Below are 24,640 nucleotides of genomic sequence, written 5' to 3'. Positions count from 1 at the left end.
TTCCCCACTAATGCTGCAGTACATTTCCCCCTTCACTTCCCTAACCCCCAGCACAGGATACTCAATTTCATAATAGAACCAAACTCTATTCTAAAAGCCCCGGGTATGGCGCTATTCAATTGCTCGTAATTTTGAATGGATTTTGACCCTGTAAGATTTAATTTGTTGTACTAAACTTTCAATATATGTGATTTATTGAAATATTTTTATTAAATTATTTTTTTTCTTTGTTCGCCAGTTTAGATTAATAAACATCATTGATATCATCGGACCACATAAAGCTGAAACTAAAATCGTAGCCAGCGCAAAAGTGCTGTCTAAGGAAAGATACAGGATAAGTTAAAGTATTACCACTATCTGTGTAACATTATATTGTGACATATTCCCAACTTTTAAATATCGACCATATTTCAAATTTCAAAAAATAAAGTGAGAATTATTTACTTATCTTTTGGAGATAGTTTGAAAAAGAATATCTAAAAAATCGGTACAATTCTTGGCATCATTAGGGGAGAAACCTTAAATTAAATAAAAATTGCTAGGGATGCCCATTAGAAGGGATAATTGGCTTCTGGAGTTTGAAAACTTCTTTCCCCTTTTTATATTTGTTTAAAAAATTGAATTCTATAAAAATACACAAAAGTTTTTCTTGTGTAAATCAGGGTATGGGCGGTATATATTTCTGGAAGGGGTTACAGTATTGATATAATATCGATTTTTATGTCTATAATTCCCTCCAAGAGCAAAGCTTGGTCTCCTAGTGCTACTCAATAAAACTGGTAACTAATAGAAAAAGAGAATGGGTTGATACCGACCAAAGAGAATGGGTCTCACAATTTCTAAATTGTGAGAAAAATATACATAATAAATTTAAATTCACTTTATTTTATTCTCAGCAGACATATAGCATGCAGATATAGAGTTAAATGTTCACAGGTAGGCATGGCGTTGTGTGAAATGCAATTAATTTCAGTCATTCTTAGCACATTTATATCAATTTTTTTGGACCTGGTTAAAAGAAATATTTGGAAAAGTGAAAATAGCAAGAAGTCAGTATTGTATTGTACATAGATGCAGTTCGACATTTATGGGTTAGCATGTGAATCCGGAGCATAAGACATAGGACGTTATCAGCCCTTATTAGGCATTTTAATGACAAATAAGAGAATCGGAGTTTCAATTAAGTACTGGAAATAAAAATTTAGAAAAATTGAATGATTCTTGGAGTGGATTTCCCTCTACCAAATTCCATGACCAAACTACAACAGATTTGACCTATCTAGTTTTAGTACGAATATCATTAGAAAAAGCATAAAGTCTTATCTTTTTCTTTTTGAAGGATTTTTTTTCATTCAGGAAATTATATTTACTCTATATCTACCTTCTTATTCTTCAGTGATTCCATTTTTTTCCTATTTGCAAATATAGAGGGTGTGTTCATTTACACCTTTGAAAGTTTTAAAACAAGAGGATCTTGAATTGATAGATTTTAGGAAGTAAAAACACCTTAAATATCAGGGGAAAAAAATAACCTGAGCAAATGTGGTGAAACAGGCTCACATTTTTACTCAATGATAAGTTTTCAGAGGCAGTGTATTTGGAAATATATTAATGTGGAAAGTATTATGAAGTGTAATGGATCCCTATGTTGCTTGTGTTAAAAATGAACATTGATTAATTTTAAAAAAATTATCTACTCAAAGTAAAGAGCAAATTTGACACTTCAAACGACCTTTTAAACAGTTTTAAAGCTACTTAATAAATTATAGTTTTTTTCCAAATTATTGGGGAGACAACTGCCCCCTTGCCTCCCCCTCTCAACGACGCCACTTATTATATTCATATCGTACATTTGAGGAATGCTTCAATTTTTACAGGGTTCAAGCTGAATGTAAATAGTTCAAGATTTTAAAGTTTGCTGAAATCTTAAATGTTTTCAAAAGAAGGAAAAAAGAACTTTTGACAGTGCTAATTATGCCCAAATTTTCTTTACTATAACTTCACATACAAGTGTAAAAAAAATTAAGACCTGTGAAAAACATGTTATTTGCAATTGAAAATGTTTATTTTCATATTAAAAATATTTTGCTGAAAATATGACTGGAGTTGATTGAAAATGATATTCACTGCTCATTTTACTTGTGTCAGTTTTTGCAAATGTTGCGAAAACAGAAAGGTGGGAGTTGTTAATTTTCAGTTGTTATTTGAGGTTGCTCCTTTTTCATTCGTGTCAGTGACTTTGTGTATCTCACACTTGGCAAAACATTCAGGAGTCTTTTGAAGTTTATTCTGCGGTTCCAGTTCATTGAGTTAACTTTAAATAATAATTTTTAAAAATAACTTTGAGGCACACGAAAATTAATGGTGATAAATAAATGACAAGTTATGCATTATCATGAAATATGTGCTAATGAAATATTGCAAATTGAGGAAATATTGCCATTTGAAGGTAATTCAGGAATGGTAACTACAATTTTGATTGATCTTAATAATACAAGTATATTGCGAAAACAAAATTTAATAAAATTGTCTTAAAAGGCCTGAAAACCGTATAAATTGCTGTTGAATCGAACAAAAAACACACCATCGGAATTGTCATTGTTGAATACCTATACCATGAAATATTACAACCCTCCCATACCTTTAACAGCAAGGAAAGTCACTTTTGCATGGGTAGTACTGATATGTCCTCTTTTTTTCTTTTTCTTTTTTTTCAACTATTGTTTCAAGTAAACTGAATCTAACATTAAACCGAAAGTAAGCCGAATGTAACTTTCACACCAGTGATAGTTATGTATTCTTATGTTCTTGAAATGTGTTATATCAAGAGCCATAACTCCTCTTCGACTTGATTGTTTTTCCTGAAGAGAGGACTAGAGGGGTCAAACGAAAGAGGAATGTCTTATTTGTTCTACGGTAATATTTTTATATTTATTTAATTAATTGATAATCTGTTGACAAAAATATGAAAAAGATGGGATATAAATGCAAAAGACAAAACAAAGGGAAAAAATGATTACACTAGCTGAATTGCCAAAAAATCGAACAGTGATTGTACGGTTTGTTTGGCCTACTACGAGACGAGAAAACCAAAAAAAGTAAAATAATAGCCCGAAGCCGGTAAGCCAATTATGTATTCTTGTGTTCTTGAAATGGGTTATATCAAGAGCTAAAACCCCTCTTCAACTTGATTCTTTTTCCTGAAGAGAGGACTAGAGGGGTCAAACGAAAGAGGAATGTCTTATTTGTTCTACGGTAATATTTTTATATTTATTTATTTAATTGATAATCTTGCGATAAAAATATGAAAAAGGATGGGATGTAAATGCTAAAGACAAAACAAGGAAAAAAATTAATGATTACACTAGCTGAACTGCCAAAAAATCGAACAGTGATTGTACGGTTTGTTCGGCCTAATACGAGACAAAAAGACCAAAAAAAAAAAAAATAATCAAGTAATAGCCCGAAGCCGTTGGTGATCTGCTATTGTCTTTTTTTGAATCCTATGGTAGATGTAACTTTGTGGTAGCATAGTGGATTGATGCTCTTCTTTTCAATGCGAGGCCCGGGTTCAATCCCAGCTGTCTGTAAGATTGGGAGACAGTCTTGCTACCTCTCCCTGTAAAATAACCCAGCAATTGAAATTTTGATTCAAAACCCTCTACCACATAAATTGCTCTTTAGAATCTTTATCATATATCATAGTGGAAAGTATACGTGGGAATGTGGCAGCTACTTACCCCTAAAACATGGCTTGACTTCATAAAAAGATTGTTTTACTTAAAGGCTACCAATATCATGAAGTATATGCCATTGTAAGATCTAAACATTGTCATGTTGGACAAACATAACGTCAGACAAACATGACGTCAGTCGACTCGACAAACATGACGTCAGTCGACAGTCGACAAATATGACGTCAGTACACAAACAACTTATTTTTATATATATAGATAGTCAAATTTAATATCGTCATTTATTCTTAGTCGTTCCAAGGCAGATGATGTCAGCAAATCCCTTGCCGGCTGAATATTTAGCATGCTTTGATGGTAGGTAGCATTCCCAGAAAATAGAGACATTTTCAATAACTGCTAAATACCTTGTACGTTTCCCCTTTGGAGGGGGGGGATGTGTAGACTCTAGCGACCTCTTTCCTCTGTCTGAGCTATAGACTTCCTTTAAAATATCTATAACTAGTGGATTAAGTAAAGTGTAGAAATAGGAGAATCTCCAAGCTTGCTTCAAATTTCCAAATCTAATGCAATATTCTAAGCTGTTTCAAGAAACAATTCTGAGAAGAAAGTCTAAATATTTGCCTGCTTAAAAGCACACATAAATCCTAGGGATCGAAAATCCTTTAGATTAGATACGATTTTTGTTTGAAATAAAACTATCACAAACAAAGATGCAGAATTCATGTCTCATCAAACTATAAATTACAAGAAAAAAACATCATTCTAAACGAACGCTGCAGTAATGTTACATTGTCAAAAGAAAAAAAGAAAATAGTATTGTTAGACAACATAGTATAAAATTTATTATAATTTGCAACCTGGAAAGAAGGGTATATTTCGCCTTTGTTTAGCTTATATCTAGATGAGATCTCGATTTGAAAGTTTCCTGCCAGGACCCAAGTTCTAAATTTTATAAAATTTTACTCTGATTATTTTATTTATGGAATTTGTTTTTACTAAATTTCATAGAATGACCAATTGACTAACCCAATAACATGTCTGATGACAAGCATGAAAAAGAAAGAAAAATCGTACCATTCAATCTTTACGTTTACTATAGAGCCTAAATTCAAATTTCTCAAATTATTCCCCCCCCCCAATCCCCCATAAACGCGTCCTAAAACTTTCAACCCGATCCGTCCAGTCACAAGGCACAGCGCGATTATTTTACCAAATTACTAACGAAGTTATTTGCCTTTTAATGAAACCTGCTAACAGTATGCCATATCATTTAATGCGATATACTCACTTCCTTTTAGAATAAAAACGAAAAGTAAAAATATATACTTTTGTGAGCATCGAAAATCCAGCTGACTCTGATAGTACAAGTACGCGGAATAGCCGTTGCCCGTTACATAATATTAAGTGCTTGTTTTTAGATCACTGATAGGTTGGGTGTTACGGACATTTACTAATTATATAAAGAAATTTAGCCCTAAACTTTTGTTTTAAAATAAAATCAGGAGGTATATCTTGTCGTAAAAAGGCCTATCTGATAAATTTTTTTTTAATTAGAAATAATTTTATCATTAGTAAATGAATTAGGTATTTTTCTTCTTATCTGACAAAACATCTGGTAGTGGTCCGGTAGATGGATTTGGAGGTATGAATTGGGTATTCTGATTAATTCTAAAAGGTGCCACCTGAATTATTTCCAGGGGGATGGGACTACAAAAAGTTACTCTTGAAGGAGGAAGTGGGAATTTCTTCTTTCCATAAAAGTATATTTTCCTTGAATGCTATAAATTTTGCGATTTAAATTTTGCGAATGTTTTTTTATCTTCTAGGGAAAGCTTCCCCTCTCCTTCTCTCCTGTGAGTGCCCTGTGAGTGTCAATAGCGTGTGCCCATGGCTATAATAAAGGAGCTAGATAAGTTTTGAATATTTCGAACAAAATTTTCTTTGTAAATTTATGTCTTGAGAAAAATATTTTTTGCGCTGTGTTTGAAATTTAGAAAGTTTATTCTTTTTCTTCTTCTTTTTGCCACGTTTGGCAGTGATCTTTTTTTTTATAATCCAAGCAAATGAAAAGCTTCCTTTAGCATGTTTTAGGCTAAATTTTTTTCTCGTTAACAAGGATTCCAGATTTCGTAGAAACCAAATACTATGATGCACTGAAACTCTATAAGTGTTAAAAGGGATTAAAATTATTATATGGATTATCAACGAAGCCTTTTGATTACCCTCCGACTTTCTTTTTAGGATTTTTTACGTATCGCATGATTCACAAGATTTAAAAATCTTCAGCTACATTGCAAGAGACAGCACAGACAGCGCCTTCCGTTGCCATGTTTTTAAGTCAAATAAAAAGGTAAGTCATTGTTTTCGTTGGGACAGAGAATTCGGTTCGGTGGGTAATGAAAGTGAATGCTAAAGATGTAAGACGAAAATTCATTTCAGAGACTGCAAACTCTTAAAATTAGAAAGCCTATTTGAACTATATTTGAGAAAAACCCTAAGCCCCTACCCTGCTGATGTTACCGGTGGAGATACTTTCTGTTGCCGCCATTTTGAATCAAATAAAGAGGTAAGTCCTCATTTCCATTAGGACGGAGAATTCCGTTCTAAGGGAATGCTTAAAACACATAGACGAGAATTCATTTTAGAGAGTGCAACCCTTAAATCGCTAAATCTGTTTTAATTATATTTGAGGAAAGCCCCACCCCTACTTGTGTTAGTGTAGTTTGTGTAGTTTTCTGCTGCCACGATTTTGAGTTAAATTAAAAGGCAAGTCCTGATTTTCTCTGGGACTTGGAGTTCTGTTTGGAGGGTAAGGGATGGGTGTATAGCATGCACAGGCATACATGGGACTTCAATCCATGGAGTAAAAGCACTTAAAAGCAGTAATCCTATTTGAACTATATTTCTGAAAAACCCTAAGGCTCCTTCCTACCGATGCTAGGCGAGGTTTTAGTTTTACTTTGTGACCTATTTTAAGACAAATAAAAAGGTGAGTCTCTACTTTCATTGGGACTGAGAGTTACGTTTGGTGGATAAAGAATGGGTATATTTCAGATACATACATGATACTTCGTTTTAGGGATTGCAAACCCTTAAAAATATTGAAACTTTTTTAATTATATTCCAGAGAAGCTCTAACCCCCCTCCCTCTGGTTATGTTTCTGAATCAAATCCACCTCATTCTCCTTACCCGTTTTGCTATCTCTGTCTTGCTATTTTGCTATCCCTGGTCTTTACGCTAAAGTTTTTACTGTTTTAAAAAGTAGAGTTGAGAGAAAGAATCAAACTTTAGTGCAAAGAGCAAGGCGTTGAAGAGGGAGCAGCCCCTTTCATATACGGGGTAATTTCTGTTCGTTTTAAGTTTTAATGTCGCTCCTTACTTTCAGTTAAAAAAAATTGTTTTTTTTATTTATTTATCTGTCTTGGCACTATCTCCAATTAGCTATAGCTTGATGGCAACTTAATTCAAAATTTTACTCATCTAACAAGAGTTCTAAGATCAAGTAGGTACAATAGTTTGAACCTTCCCCCTTTCCAATTTTAGAACTGCATCATCATTCTAGATTGTGGTTAAGCACTGGCTTTCTCAGCCTCCTGTATCGCCATTACATCACAACCTCAATACATCAAGTACAAAATACAGCTAATTTTTGTTTCAAGTGTTGATTTTTAACGTCTCCAGTGATTATGTATAATACTTCGAATAACACTCAAGATAAACCAATTGTTAATATATCAATCAATAATTTTATTGACCCATATAAAATAACACGAAAGTGCCCATATGGAGTAAAGGAAAAAAAGAGAAAAGAGAAAAATTAAGAAAGAGTCAGACTATAATAAACAATACTAAATAAACGCACTATAATATGGATGGCTACGTTCTAGAGATGAAACAAATTCGGCACGTCGTTGGTCCACAGCTACAAATGGATCAGTAACACCATATAGTTGCGTAGCTTTGGGTTTACGAGCCCAAAGAGAATATACGGTACTTAAATATATCCCTAAATATTCCTAAAACAATATATTGTGATTACACAAAATTATTTTATACATACTTAACCTTGAGCCTGAACGTACTTCAATCTCCAATCCATGCTTTTGATTTGGTACCTGATGATACATTATTTAAGTTAAATGTATATTAAAAAAGTACCGTATTAAAACTATATTGTAGATAACAACACATTGAAAATACACTAAATGGGTGGATGCTATTAGTATATAATTGTACCTTAACTTAAAATCAGCTTTTCGCTTAATGATACATTTAAATTATATTGAATTTCTTTTGTGAAGGCCATTAATTTATTAACAAAAATATTACTATATCAATATTAGTATATTAAATACATCAATAAGTATATTAATATTTACATTGGTATTAGTGTAAATTAAAAATATATGAATGGCATACCATATTGAAATTATATTGCAGATAATAACATACTAAAGACAAACTATATGGATGTAAGGTATATGATATTATTGTGCCTCAACTCAAAATGAGCTTTTTTCTTTTTTGATTAATGAAACGTTGAAATCAAATTGAATCACCTTTGTAAAAGCCATTAATGTGTTAAAATTTGCTATATTAATTCATTAAATATGTTAATATTTACATAAATTCTAATTCTTGTGCAAAACAAAAACAAATTGATGACATGCAATATTCAATTTATACTGTTGGTAATAACATGTTAAATATGTATAATAAACCATATGGATGTAAAATATATTTTATTGTTGTACCTCAACTTAAATTCAATTGTCATTTCTTTTTTGGATAATGGTAAGTCTCAATCAGTTTGAATTTTCTTTATAAAGCCACAGGTCTGAATTGAATACTAGTCCCTTCATAAAAATTTGAAAAACATACCGTCTACTGGTTTTACCCCCCCCCCCCTTTTCCCCCCAACACTTCACAGATCTTGTTATTTGCTTTTGCTGCAAAAAATCGACTTATTTTTCACTGGAAACTAGCATTATTTAAAATTTGTGCTAATTTGCTTCATCTAGAGCTGACAACAAGTCATAATATATTATTTTTTCCCCGCCATAATTCCTCAACTTGTCAGAATTTTCCCAAAGTTGTTCACACAGATCTTTAATAGGACTATTCCTAACTCGTTTCCAAAACAGTGGTTTTGCTTTCGGAATGGAAGTTTCCTCCCTTTCTCTAGTGGTTGTAAAGCTTATTCAAAATTTCGTGGCTAGAATATTCAAATTTTATTAGGATGAGTTTGTTTGATATGCAGTGGAATAAAAAATGATATTGTTTGTGAAATATGACACTTGCTACTGCAGACTAATAATGCCCAAACTTGAGATTCAAATGCAAATGTAATCCTATTTGGAGAAGTTTTCTTATTGCGGCTTAACATAAATTGGAAATTAGTAACATTGAGGATGCATTGAGGATGGTTGTGTGGCTCTTAGATTCAATTTCCGTTTTTCGATTATTTAAAAAAAAGTTAGCGACAAGGGTTCATTCAATGATTCTACCAGATTCAGACACCCCTACTTCTTCCCCTTGCCTTATCTTCCCAGAAACCCAGACACCCTACATTACTTAACTCTATATATTATGTGACATCTTTAGGTTTGTTGCTGAGCACTTTATCTTCTTTATCGTCCTTAGCCCCCACAACCACCCAGCCCCTTCTCAGGGATACCGTTATTATGCTCCGTATTGTAATTACTTAATTATTAATTAATTTACTGATTTAAAAATGATTAAATCAAAGGGCTTTACTCTCTATCACGCGTGTTTACATGACTATGTGTCTGATCACAGATCATGTGATCAGATCTGATCTGATCACATCTGAGCCTATCTGAGCCTATCCCCCACCTCAAATCTGAGCCTATCTTTAACCCAACTTCGCTGTCTTTAATGAACACAAGGGATTCAGTGTCTCATTTCTTGATCCATTGGTCCCTCTTAATCTTCCAATTTCCTTCAATGTTGTAACCTTAAGAATGCTACCACATTTCTGGATTTACTGTTGGTCCCAGTTTCTTGTTTGTCTTCCTAGCCCCCCTTCAAAGTATACTCCAAATTTGCTTTTGTTATTTTTATGAATCATGCAGATGATTAACTTACTTTTAAGAAAAAATATCTTGCGCAGGTAGTTATGGCCCAAGGGGCTAGTACATAACCATGAATCTAATCATGTGTCTTGTATCTACAGTCTTGGTTCTACGCCCATATCTAACACAACCTCCATGCCTTTGATGTACACAAGGGATTTAGTGTCTCATTTCTCGATCCATTCGCCCCTCTTTATCTAAAGCCCTGCAATGTTATAACCCTAAGAATTCTACAACATTTCTGGATTTGCTGTTTGTCCCAGTTTCTTCTTTGTCTTCTTAGCTCCCCCTCACCCTCTAAAGCTTACTCCTACGTGCTTTTGTTTTTTTTTTTATCTACCATGCCTATAATTAATTATTTTCAAGAAAAGTATCTTGCCAAGGGGTGTTGGACCAAGGGTCTGTTACATATCCGTGGATCTGATCATGTGTCTTGCATCTACAGCTTCGGCTCTAAGCCTATCCCCAATCCAGCCTCCAGTGACTTCAATGTACACAATTGGATTTAGTGCCTTACTTTTTGATGTGTTCAAGTAATGTCTGGTAATGCTGCAAGCTTAGAAATTCCACAACATTACTGGACTTACTGTTCATTACTGTGTCTTCTTTGCTCTGCTTTGTCTCTCCTCCTCCCTAAAGCATTCCCTTACTAAGCTTTCTATTCTTTGCATAAATCCTGGTCGATTTAATTTTTTTTCAAGTTTCCTAGCCCAGAGATGCTCCCTCTATAACAAAGCATTTACATGAATGCTTTCATGTGATCATACCTCTTGTATCTTTAGCATTGCTTCTGAGCCTGTCTCCAGTTCAGCATCAGTGGCTTCATTGTACACAGAAGGATTTAGTGCCTCACTCCTCGCTCCAAGCGTCCATTAACCCTAACGCCACCTTAGCGCTTTAATCATGATCTACAAAAGTGTTTTACTTTATATCATGGACACTTTAGTAACCACTATAATAGTAAAACTGGCTTTTGTTTCAATGCAACAAAGAGGTTTAATTGTTACTTCCAAAACAAAAGACAGTTCAGTGTTTGTATCTAGAAGAACTTTTTTGATTACTTCCGATTTTGGTATTATTTTTCAAAATAAGCACGAAATGAAAACATTTAATATGTAGGAAGATTTCTCTATTTTCAAACATGTCATACTTTGCTGCTGAATCAAGAGGGAAATGTGTGTTATTTGGGTCAAATACACGAGCTTAGGCTCCTATATGTTGCGTTAGGCTCCTATATGTTGCGTTAGGCTATATGTTGCGTTATATGTTAGGCTCCTATATATTGCGCTTAGGCTCCTATATGATTGTTTCCCTTTCTTGTTGTTGTTTTCTTTTAATTTGAAATCACTTTTTTTGGATTTTCATTAATGTATTTGTTTTCCAGCAATATGACTCTGCCTTTTAAACCTTTTTCATTGTAAGATATATTAGCCATGTAACAAGTTTCTTTTTACTATTTCAATTTCGAATATTTTTTTTCAATGGGAGATGATGTAGATATCATTCTGACTTTAAAAGAAAAACAGCAACAAAGAAACGTACCATAATTAGACAAATACATTTGAAACGTGGGAATTTTATCAGAGCTTTGAAAACTGTAAATTGAGGGAAACTTTTTTTTTGTTTTTTTTTTTCTAGTTGTAAACAGTTGTTTCAAGTTTTGTGTTTTTGCAGTACATGTTTATTTTTGTAATTTCCTTCATAGCTAATATGTTGTTTTACGCACACTACTATTTGGGTCATACACAATGCACAATAATAATTGTTTGTAGAGGTTGACTCGTACCCGTTTTTTCTTGGGGGGGGGCAACAGTAAAAGTAATTTTTATTTCATAATTTGAGTAAGAAATGTCCATAAATTTGGAAAAATTTAGGATTTTCTGGGGTTAGGCCCTAAGCCACCACCCCCTGGGTATATTTCTGAACACACTTATCACGGGTGTATTTGACCAGGAAATAATATTAATAAATGTAACATTAACCATAGTATTCACACTACTTTGTTTTGACTTATCATCCAAGATCGATTCACTTAACCCCAAATAAAGCATTGTCAATAATAACACGGAGAAAAGGATGAAATAAAGATAAAAGAGAAGCCGTAAGGGTAAAAGATAAAAGAGAAGAAAGGGACAAGACAAAGGTCAATGGAAAACTTGTATTAATATTTGTACTTATAGTTCGATGAAGGAAAAAAAGAGAGATGTAGGGGGAAACTTAATTTTTTCGCTATATTTTTCTCCTTGTTTAAGCTTCTTTCATTTTAATCTTAATAATAAAGTTACACTTTTCTTATTTTTGTTCCATACATAATATTTTTTTTTACATCCAGTAATATTTATTACACAATATTCTCAATTGGGTATATTTGATTAATGAACTAGAAAAACTTCACATAAGATATTATCATTTGCACTAGATATACCTTGCATCCAAAGTCAATCCACTCACCGCAAATTATCTACTTATCAAATTATCCTTCCACCGAAAACGGATCAAAGAAAATGATTAAGCTAAATAAAAAAGTTGATGCAACAGAGTAGTGAAATTCAAAAGTAAGGAGTGTAGTAGGGTAACAGAAAATGTTTGTTTGTTTTCCTTTTTCTTAAGTTATTTAAAGTTTATTTCGCATAGTATAGGTTGTTTTTATATGATATAATATTCATAACAAAAACAGCCACATTGCCATGTCAACAAATAAAATAATAGCAACAAATAATAAATAAATGAACACCCAATGAACATAACTAGATTTATATAAAAACTAACCTATAATACCCTATGATTTTTAAAGAGCTCCATACTGCGCCTGAAAAATCTTCTCAGTCGCCTAATCCCCAACCTTATTCCCAATCAAATCACTCCTAATCTCATCCTTACTCCCAATCAAACATATTAGGCACTCTAGCATATTCCACACACCAAAAAATTTTCAATGTCTTATGTTCGCATCTTAAATAGGACACACTTTCAATCGCACAATCACTTATTGGGTATTAATATGGGCTTTGTTTTGTTCTAATATTCCCATTGTATTTTTTATGTTTTTCATTTATGATTTATATTTTTTTTTCCCTGAGAGAGAAACTAATAGTCCTTTATTAACCAACTTTTAAAACCAATAATAAAAACAATATATTTATTTCATACAAATCATATTACTATGCACAGTATTATCTATTTATATATAGTTAGGTATCAATACCCAATTGGGTATCACATATTGGGTATCAACAAGTGTTTTCTTTTGTTCTAATTATCCCATTATAATTTATTTCTTTTTCTCCGAGAGAAACTATTAGCCTTTAATTCAACAGCCCTCCTGGTAACCTTCCTTTTTAATCAATACTAATAACAATATTTTATTTCATGCACAACATGTGTCTATTCATTAATATATAATTCAGAATTATGTTTTTTTTTATGATGGCATTTTAATAAGGCGTGAAAGCGAAACTAAATTTGCATTTTAGCCTTCCAACCAACTCCCCTCCCTTGTTGTTACCCATGTTTTGCGGGATTTGAAGTATCTCTCCCATTATGAGTCCTAGTTCTAAAACCCTAGAAGATATTAACGCCCCCTCAGCTATGGTCCGGTTATTAGCATCTCAATATGAAATGAGTCCACTGAACAGTGGTTTCAGATTGCCTCTTGGGTTGAGGAGCTTACATTACCTAGTTAAAAGTCGACGATTGGTCGTCTAAAAACAATCCACTAATCAGAAACAAGCTAACATTTCTATGGATCTTATGTAAACAAGTTTAGTAGTCTTGGGGGCTTGCTAAGTCAATTAGTGGAATTGCTTCTAAGAAGGTTCTCAAGTTACATTTCCTGAATTTCTCTTATCTACGTTTTTAAAATTCTTTAAATGAGGATAGCCAAGTAAAATAATGATTAATCCTATATTTTATTTTTGAAGACTTAAATTCGAATTTTGATACATTAATTTGGTGCTTTTAGGAAAAAATGTTATTTCCGAGACAATGAAGCTTTTTATCCTCCGCTTCGTTCTGTAAGTACTTATGAAATATTGAAAATCAGCTGTAGCTAAGCTCTTGGAAAAATTCACATCCTAAAAACTGATCTAGAATTTTTTTTTTGGACGAAACAAATACGATAAAGGCAGGCCAGGATTTACCGACTGGCCCACTATGCCCAGGCCTAGGGGCACACATTGGCAGAGGGTGCAACAAATTATCCCTGAGTTATTTTTTTCTTAACAAAAACTGGACTGATTGGATTTTTCAACAACTGTCGGATGTACTCCGCCACCGCGCTGCCTATTCACAGAGATGGGATTTTAAACCAAGACAGGAATTCCTTGGCCACATTTAAACTGTCAGATGTCTCCCAAGAATGGCAGCTGAATGTTGGGTATCACTTCTCTCTTTCATTACTTTTAGCTCATCAGTTGCGTTCTGTTCAGTGCTGTCGCTATCCCCAAATTTTCGGAGATTTCCCCGAAAATCTTGCAAAACGGTGTGGAAAAAACGCTTAGGCCTAAAAGTGTCAAAGCTTGAAATCTGGCCCTAGATATAGGTTTCAAATGTTTTCCTGTATTTCAGCATAAATTCAATAGCAAACAAAACTGTGAAGTTTTCTGTCAAAAAAAGGTTTGACCTGACACCAACACATTTTCAGGTTGATTAAATTAGCATTTACAATACTAGATTAATCTTATTGGTATTGCTACTAATAACAGCTCATCGAAGCACTAAGTCACATGATTCTAACTCAGCAGCGAGCCCTTCTGCTCTACCCCGATCAGCTAATGCCGGACAAATAGCTTAATAACCAATGAGGCAGTGCCGGTGAAATGGCAGTGGGCTGGCAACAGGTAAATTGCCTTATTTTTGTCAAAAAAGGATGAAATACTATTTCTTGAACCCACCCAAGCATGGTACTATAATTGGTAGCCGAGAAGTCTATTTTATCATATAGTTATTATTTTAATATAATTTTACAATATATATTTTATATTTATAATATAATATATATCTATTTATAATAATATATTTTAATATAGTATAACATAGTTATTTTATAACGTAGTTATTATTTTATAATATAAAATATAATCTCTATACATCTTGCATCCTTTCAACTTGCCTCTTTCGTCTTGAATATGGCCATGGAAAGACAAAATCAACAATTTTCCATTGGAAAATGGCCTTATCTTTCAACTGCGACACATGTGGAGTATATGAATGCACACGTTACATCATCTTTAAATGTAGAAAATATGAAAAAGAGAGGGGCGTACTAAGGAATTGCTGTGAGAGGGCATTTAAGGGATTAACAATGCGTTCTATTCTGGTACACCATACGTCTCCTCCTTAGGCTAGACGACTAAGCACAAACTTTTTTGAACTCATTACTTCTTGAACTCAACCAAGCATGGCACTATAATTGATAGCAGACGAACCTCTTTCAGTTAGCGGTCCTTTCAATTTTACCATACATCGGCCAGCAGTTTATTTATTTAGTCGAGAAGTAATAAATAAAAGTGAAAGGACAAACATTGCTAGAAACTGGTTAGTAGCCTTTCTTGAGAATATTCAAGTGTCTGCTGAATCCAGTCCAACCGAAGAAGAATTTTGTATGGAGGAAGTTATCCCACTCGACGCGCACAGAAGGGGATTGAACCTCAACAAAATATACAAGTAAATAGACCAATTGATGGGTTGCCAAAAATATAATTTGATATCATAAATTTCAAACCCAGTTTATAAGCCACCAGGTTGATAAGCTCATTCAACTTTAAAGGTCAATTCCCAAAGTTACTTCGACAGATAATTAATTTTTTTTTACAACAATTTTTGAACCTCAGGGCTTCAACTTCAATTAAAAGCTATTGAAAAGGGAAACACCATATACAGGCCAACGGAAATCTTTCATAAGCCTTCTGACTGGACAATCCTTAGGGGAAGGGAGTCATGCCATGGGCCAGCCTTGATGATTACTAAATAATCCAGCCGGCACGTACGCAGGAAGGGGCCTTCAGGCCCGCCCCCCCCCACCGAAATTTTGTGAAATTTTCAATTTCCCCATGGTTTCTTAGGATTTCTGGTAAAATTAGGAAATTTATGAAAAATCTAGATACACGTGTGAAGCCTTTTTTTTTAGATTTTGCAGCATGCAATTATCTGGTCAAATCACTGCCCGATTATTAACCCATTTTCTGTCTAAATTTTTACCCTCTTAGAAGTAATTAGCGATTGTACTGTTATTTATTTATTTTTTTTTTTTTTTTTTTTTTTTTTTTTTTTTTTTTTTTTGTAAAGAGAGTTTGTTTTCCACAGCAAAATAGAACTATCCTTCATACTAGGATGTTTATCTCCCCTTTTCAGGATAAAGTACAGCTTTTAATGGATCAATTTTGGAAACTATCATTTTTCATTAAAATCGACGTTTTCAAACAGTTCGTGGCAACGAACTGTAGTAAGGAGCGACCCGGCTCAATAATAACCAACACTCTAAAAAATTTAATTTTGATATCAATAGCTACATCAAAAGAATAGAATTTTAATGCTGATTTTAAATATATAAGTTTCATCAAGTTTAGTCTTACCCATCAAAAGTTACGAGCCTGAGAAAATTTGCCTTATTTTCTCAGGGGGAAACACCCCCTAAAAGTCGTAGGATCTTAACGAAAATGACACCATCGGGTTCAGCGTATCAGTGAACCCTACTGTAGAAGTTTCAAGCTCCTATCTACAAAAATGTGGAATTTTGTATTTTTTGCCAGAAGACAAATCACGGGTGCGTGTTTATTTGTTTTTTTTTTTCTTTTCCCCAGGGGTCATCGTATCGACCAAGTGGTTCTAGAATGTCGCAAGAGGACTCATTCTAACGGAAATGAAAAGTTCTAGTTCCCTTTTTAAGTGACCAAAAAAATTGGAGGGCATCTAGGCCCCCTCCCACGCTCATTTTTTTCCCAAAGTCAATGGATAAAAATTTTGAGATAGCCTTTTTGTTCAGCATAGTCGAAAACCATAATAACTATGTCTTTGGGGATGACTTGCCCCACCACAATCCCTGGGGGAGGGGCTGTAAATTACAAACTTTGACCAGTGTTTACATAGAGTAATGGTTATTGGGAAGTGAACAGACGTTTTCAGGGGGATTTTATTTTGTTTGGGGGTGGGGCTGAGGAGAGGAGGCTATGTTGGAGGATCTTTCCTTGGTGTAATCTGTCATGGGGGAAGAAAAATTCAATGACAAGGGCGCAGGATTCTCTAGCATTACAATAAGAAAACAATGAAAAATAAACATGAAAACGTTTTTTCAAATGAAAGGAAGAAGTAGCATTGAAACTTAAAACGAACAGAGATTATTACGCATATGAGGGGTTCTAAAAATACTTTAGCATAAAGAGCGAGGTATTTAGGAGGAGATAAATACCTTGCTCTTTATGCTAAAGTATTTTTAGTAATTTCAACTATTTATTCTACGGCCTTTCTAATTCAGGGGTCATTCTTAAAGAATTGGAACAAAACTTACGATTTAGTGTAAAGAGCGAGGTATTAACGAGGGTACAAACCCCCTCGTATACATAATAAAAATATAAGGTTATGAAAGTTTGTTATGTAAGTTAATTCTTAAGTTACGTATATTTTTTACTAATAAAAACGTTCACTAAAAATTAAAAGTTCTAGTTGTCTTTTTAAGTAACCGAAAAATTGGAGGGTAACTAGGCCTCCTTCTCCACCCCTTATTTCTCAAAATCGTCTGATCAAAACTAAGAGAAAGCCATATAGCCAAAAAAAGAATTAATATACAAATTTCATTTTAATAATTTATGTGCGGAGAGCCAAAACCAAACATGCATTAGTTCAAAAACGTTCAGAAATTAAATAAAAAAAAAACTATTTTTTTAGCTGAAAGTAAGGAGCGACATTAAAACTTAAAACGAACAGAAATTACTCCGTATATGAAATGAGTTGTCCCTTCCGCAATCCCTCGCTCTTTACGCTAAAGTTTGACTCTTTGCCACAATTCTACTTTTTAAACCAATTAAAAGCTTTAGCGTAAAGAGTGAGGTCTTTGCAATAGATGAACTACCCCCCAAAGCACCTATATTGCACTGTTAACTCGAAAATCTCTCTTTCAGTGGGATATAAAAGGTTAATCACTAGTTTAAAATCGCTGTGAACATAACCTGAACCTAAAACGTGCTTTTGAGGCTTCAGTCTTCTTCCCCCCATTGGCTACAATACTACAGATTAAAGTTAATCTGTATTTTCCGATATACGTGCTTTTTGCATTTATTTAGCTACTAAATAAAAAAAAGTACTACTTTATTTCTGCTGTTTCGAAGTTTTTGCCCCCCCCCCGAAAAAATTCCTGTGTACGTGCCTGAATCCAGCTACCCATTGATGTGAATGAAAAAGAATCACCAAGGAATTCTAATGGAACTTGCTGGAGAATTATTCATTCGAAGATTCTGGAAAAATACGGAATAATTTTGAAAAATCCGACAACGCCATGATCATGGCAACACAGGCAGTTTTGGGGGTTGACTAGGACCAAATTTATCAAACCATCAAAAACTGCTGAGTGATACGACAATCAGAGGAAATGATAAAAAAATCGGCATTTTTTTCACACGATATGCGCATATGATGATAGACCAAGATATGCCTATACATTGTTCTTACGCTTAGCACATTTCTATATAAATTTCAAATGTTAGAAGGGGGTACTTTGGAGGGGGGGCTTGGAAACTTCGGAAAAGATAATTGAACAGGATTTTATCAATGTGCTACTTTGATAAAGCCAAGACACCGTATAAAAAAAAAAGCTCAAGACGTATGTTCGTATCCGGGGGGGAGGGTAGAAAGTTTGAACCCACCCTCGAAATGTTTGTCCGACTCGTAAAAACGTAACAAAAATGAATATAAATACATTTTCGGTGCAATTTTTAAAGTTGTTTTGTAACCCCCCCCCCCCCCGAAAAATTCCGGGATACGGTCCTGCCAAGACGCAGATTAATTTTTGAATTATTATAGTTTTGGTAACAAAACTGTTCGAAGCTACTTTATGCTGAAAATGTTGTTTTAAAAACTAGTATGGAATCACACCCGGAAAAGGTATCATGACACAATGAATTAAAATACAGGAAAAGCTGGATTTTTGTTTAAGTAAGGTTCAACTGATCATTCGTCCGTAATGATGGCTATGACTAACTCTTTAAAGAAAAAGTGTAGCCAAACTTTAATTGCTATGAGGCCAGGTCAGTGGCTCAAAATCAAAATTTTTTGGTACAAAAAACTAGTTTTTTAGCATTTTATTTTGATATTACTAATTAAGATAGTGGGGCGTTAAACATCATAGAGAGATGCTTAAGAGTTAAAAAAGGAAATGCTATATCTAGTGTCTTTTATACGTATTAAAAACGTGATTGTTAAAATAATATATTTTTTAATATCTTATATTTAATATATTAGTAATACAACATTAATATGTTTTTGAATATAAACACATTTATTACAACAATTATGCCAATGTATATTTGATCCCAATTATAAGATAATTATTCCTATAATGCCAATAATTCCTTAAAACGTGTGATTCCAATAATATTTTCCAATTATGTGATATTATATGATTATATAAAATCGTTTGTTAAGATAAAAAAAAAGACGCCTTACCAACAATAGGAAGGGGGTTGAAACGCTGAAGGCCTTTTGAATCATTGGTGCCAATTTATGAAAAATAAGGGATGGGGAAATGTATTTTCGATATTTTAGAAAAATACAAACAAAAATTCAGGGTATTTTTTATATGCTTTTGTACCCCCAGAAGTCAGACCTAGGACACGAGCCCCTACTTTCGACCATGTTTGGTTGTGGTCAGATATCTCTTGTAGCCGTTAATATAATGATAAGAGTTTAGGGACCAGTCTCCCCTATAGGGGTCAAATTGTGTCAGGATAATCCAAAGCCACAACTAAGACGCTAATTCATATCCCTTACCTAGTTCGGTTAAGGTCTGTCAGTCTCCCTCTGGTAGATCTGAAAATGACAAGATTCCAAGAGAAAACCCCCTCCCTCAGCTATGAACTGGATCTCACATTGTCTTGTTTCAATCTACTCCTGGCCCAACTATAATATTCATAGGAAATGTGAATAAATACTTTGTTGAAGTTGGAAAGTTTATTGAAGAAAAAAAAGAATTTCAGATTTTCAGTTTGATTTTTACAGATTTGTTTCCTCGAAATCTAGAAGATATTAGGTTGTTAAGAGACAATTTTTAATCTTCGGTCTATAAAACATAATTCCATAGGCTACGCAAATCAGACATTTAAAAAAAAAAAGACTTGATGTTATTCTAATGGTAGGCGAATGGTCCGTTTTTGGTTTTGACTTCAGATATGCTCAAAACTGCAAACTTAAATATTGTAAATTGTGTTTTATAGAAAAATTATTGCTATTACTATCTTTAGTATTATTCACTTGATTATTTTTTGTTAAATGGGTTGACAGTTGTCCTTCCTTCAGGAATATTTTAGTTTTAGCTAATGACGGTGAAATGGGTAAATGAGGGTGTTTTAACCGCTTCGCATTTGGAAGAACTGGGTTCTCAGACATGATCAACTGACACGCCAGGGGCAATGGCACACATAATGAACTAAACATAGAGCTATCAAATTGAACTTAACACCTTTTGTTTTTTATGATTGATATACAGCTTCATCCAGCACATAAATTATTGGCAATAGAAATTTTATGTCAATATTCTTTTTATATGGATTTTAAAATAGGGATAGGCTATGCGTGTGATATATCACTGGGGGAGGGGATAGCTCGTGTTATTCATTTAATAAGTATTTAATCTGGCCTGTGTCGTAGCTTAATATGGGGGTAGACCTTGGTTCTTATCACCCTAAATACCTTCCCTCTCCTGGGGCCTCCTTCCAAAACGAGTAATGCTTCCTACAAGGGGACTTCCGATACGGTTTATGTTCCTTGTGTAATGTACAAACGCAAACGCAAACGTACAAACGGAAGTACGCATGAATTTTTAGGCGAGGGAGGAAACATTTTTTAAGGTGAAGAGACTCTAAAACAGCGAAATTATGTCTAAAATATAATAAGTTATAGGGCGATCATTGAATCTCGAAATTTTGACACAGTAAGGTCCTGAACACCCCTTCCCCATGTGTACCCAAGTGGACCTATCATCAAAAATAATGATATCAAATATTGCTTATATTAGCTTGACTAAGATTTCGGATTTGAATACCACTGGTCTCCTCGGGGATCCTGACCATTGTTAAAAACCGATGTTGGTAATTAATGATAGTTTGAATTTACATTTGTATTTTTTTTTCATTTGTAGGCCAGATTTGAAATTCTAGAAACCACAAGGATGTTAATAATCCTGTGCTTTTGTTTCTCTCCCTCTATCTATCATCGCACTTTTTGTCAGAATGCTTGTCTTTAAGATTAGCAAACACATACTTGGCTAATTACAAAAGAGAATTCTTGAAATAATAATTAGGCCAAGTTGAAGGAGCAGTAAAATGACGTAATTTTTAATGCCATTCAAAAACCCAAACTATTACACCTTTAGCTATTTTGACTCTTATCCGCTAACAGAAGAGTCTGACGTAAGCTGCTAATTTGCTTACGTAGCATAAAACTTGAATAGCAGGTGTAAATAAAAAAAAAGTCTTTTTTATCTTTTTCTGGCCGATTTGCCAAGGCAAAACAATATTTGTACACGTGCTCGTGTTTATCTAACAAACACGGATATCCTTCTTATTTAAAGAAATTTAGTGGGTGATCGTTTTGGTCTTGTGAGACTTGGCCTTCCACAGTGCTGGTTCTGGCCTCTGTTGCACCCGGGGCGAAACGTTAATTAGCGTCCCTCTCTATCTCACATAGAATTTTGCGACTGAATTTTAACAAAATTTTTATTTCTCAACCAAACTATTTTTAAAATTTATGAATCATTCATTTTTTAATGATTTTTCATTTCATTATTTCAATTATTTAATTATTATTAATTGTTTTAATTTAAATATCTTATTCATCTTTAAGTTTTTTACATTTATTTTATTAATTATACTATTATTGATAATTTATTGACACTTCTTTCCAATATTGATTAAATTTCAGTAATTACAAAATGATATAACAGTTAGATTATTTATTCCAAATTTTCCGCTCCTAAAAATTCTGTGCCCGGGTAAATGCCTCCTATGTCCCTCCCTTAAAACCACCCTTGGCCTACCATTGGCCTTACTATTGTTTTTTAGCTTTTGGCTGTTTTCCTCGATATTAAATGCTACTTTATTGGCCTTATAGAATCTGCTTTTATTGTAAAATCACTTTGGCTATTTAGAACCATTAGAAATGAGTCCTGGTTGATCTTCACTGAAGTAAGGATGCTGGTACTGTTTTAAAAAAATTCATTTGAGTTTTATTGGTCATATGTTGTAAGTTTTTCTTCTTTTATATATTTATGTTTTGCTGAGAATGGCCCTTGGATATAGGGCTGAAATATTTACCCAAATTAGATTTCCACAGTTTTAGGAAAAGAATTTCTTATTGTTCTTCTTGTTTTTTATATTTTGTGATGGAAAGGCAGGTTGGTCTTCGTCGTTATTTACATTGGAAATAATTAGAATCATCAGAACTATTTCTTTCTCTTCTGGTTGAAGACCCTGTGGTAGCACAGTGGGTTAATGCTCTGTTTGGCAATATATGGCCTAGAGCTCGATCCCATCGACCACAAGTCTAGGCAAAAAACTTGATGCCCCTCCTTGTAAAACAAAGACCAGGCAATTGAGACGTTGATTCAGCGCCGCAGGTGCCATCTCTTGCTCAGGAGTATCTTTATCCTTTTTTATATCCTTTTCGGTTTGATCCTTTCGTGTTTTGATACGCCTTTAAGTTTGTCAATATTCTGATTATAATATATACTTAGCTATTTTATATATTAGCATAAAAGATAGGTCAGGTGCTGTTTCTTTTGTCTTAACAAGAAGGTTACTAGTTGCTAGCTAGCTTTCTATTTTTCTAGAAAGTATTCTGGTTTTCTAGAAATAGCTTTATACTTTTCTAGTAAATTCAAGACTTTGGTTCTCCCAAGATTTTCAGAATTATGTTCTTTACGAGCAAGTCAGCTTGTTGCTGTTGGCCTTACCACCAAGGCTTGATTTAAGCCTCCAGAGGATAGAAAAAAATGTCCCATTCGACTAGAGGGTCATAACCACTATGCTGACTAGAGTTGCCACCGGGTGAAAAATAAACACTAGATCTCTGATTTTTTGGTTGCTTTAGTGATTTTCATCAATAATCTATTGATTTATGTGCTAATTTAGTTTTTTTTTTCCTTGGGCATATAAAAAATCAATAGGAATAGTGATAAATGACTAAGGGTGGCAACCCTGACACTGTGGCATTGTCAAAATGAAGACTGAGAATTAGAAATTGGTAAAATGACTCGCCTTTCCGCTAGAAAGACAGAAAGACGTGTACTAAATTGAACATTTAGAAAAGAAAAATAATCCCTAACCACTACCTCAGCTAGGGCTTGGCATAAAGAAAAAAGAAAAAAAAAGAAGTAAATCTATAATCGCGTAAATTAGGGGGTCCGTTAATAATTCGAAAAAGATAACGCAAGTTGGTGGTAACAGCGTATGCAATCGGATGTATATCAAGCAACGATAAAGACCATGGGGGAGGGGGTGAAAGAGCAATCCTGAGATGTAGCTTGTTGCAGCTGCCTTTTTTAAACACTTGATAGGGTTTAGATACCCTTTAAAGAGTCACATCTCGTGTATTGAGACTTGATCAATTTCAATTCACTAGCGTTCAATTGGCTTGAGCTACGATTAACATGGCAGGTATTGCCGTTATAGCTGTATACGTAGGGAGAGTCGTTGTTGGGATAGTCATTTCCGGTGTAGTCATCACTCTAGGGATAATCCTCTTAGGAGTAATGCTTAGGTTATAGAGCTTAGTCCGTAAACTGGTTTGTGATTGGTGAATAATTTGCTCCCAATCATAAAACCGGTTACATGGGTAAATTTTACGGTTAAAAAAAGTTAAATCATTTTTCAATGACAGCTATAGAATATTCACAGGCTTCTATTTTAGCCGGTGTTTCTTAGAAGAAGACAGAAGCGTTAACGCGCAAAGTCAAACAATCTATTAAAATTTTACAAAAACGGAGTGGATCATTTCCTTTTTCTAAAACCATTAATATTTATATTATAACCCGGAAATCCCTTTTTAGAAATGTCTTCAACCTTTTATATCAAACTCTAAACTAAATTCAAAATTATCCCTTTTTTCCGTGAAACCATAAATTTTGGTAAGGAATTGTAGATGGCCTGCCATCTATTTTCCCAAGAAACTTTTTAACAATAAAGGAAAGCATTATTCAAGAATGAGGCAATCTATTTTAGTTAAAACGTAAATCAATAATATTGGCCCCCAGGAGGACGATTAAGGGTTATCCCCTCCCTCCACTACTAGGAGTATAAAATTAGTGGCTTTTCAACTGGCCAAACTTTGTAATATTAAAGAAAAGACACTTAGCTGGACGAATGGGGTTTTTGAAAATCTTTGAGCATACCCCTGTCAAATGATGGCTTAGTACCAAAACAGGTGATGTTTTAAAGTAATATGATTCTGGGAATTCAATTACGAGTAATTTTAGCTTGATTTTGGGGGGAAGAAGTAGAACCACTGGAGTAGGTAGGAAATAATGGAAAAAACTACCCCCTCCCCCAAGATAAAACTTATTATCATGAAGAAAAATCTACAAAGTGATGGGAAAGCTGAATTCTAAGAGAAGATGTTGAAGTTACCCCCATCCCTCTCTGAGGTAT

At 33.9% G+C, this 24,640-nt stretch overlaps 1 protein-coding gene across 4 annotated transcripts in view; it reads left to right on the top strand.

The window, feature by feature from the left end:
* LOC136026924 (capon-like protein) overlaps positions 1-24,640 on the top strand; it is a 235,660-nt gene that overhangs the window by 62,485 nt on the left and 148,535 nt on the right. For all 4 annotated transcript variants that reach the window (XM_065703771.1, XM_065703760.1, XM_065703761.1 and 1 more), the window contains exon 5: positions 5,937-6,045. In XM_065703771.1, coding sequence (XP_065559843.1) covers positions 5,937-6,045 — 109 coding nt within the window. The remainder of the gene's footprint in view (positions 1-5,936; positions 6,046-24,640) is intronic.

The sequence above is a fragment of the Artemia franciscana genome, chromosome 5 (genome assembly GCF_032884065.1).
Source record: "Artemia franciscana chromosome 5, ASM3288406v1, whole genome shotgun sequence".
Taxonomy (NCBI): domain Eukaryota; kingdom Metazoa; phylum Arthropoda; class Branchiopoda; order Anostraca; family Artemiidae; genus Artemia; species Artemia franciscana.
This window is presented reverse-complemented; position numbering and strand designations above follow the sequence as displayed.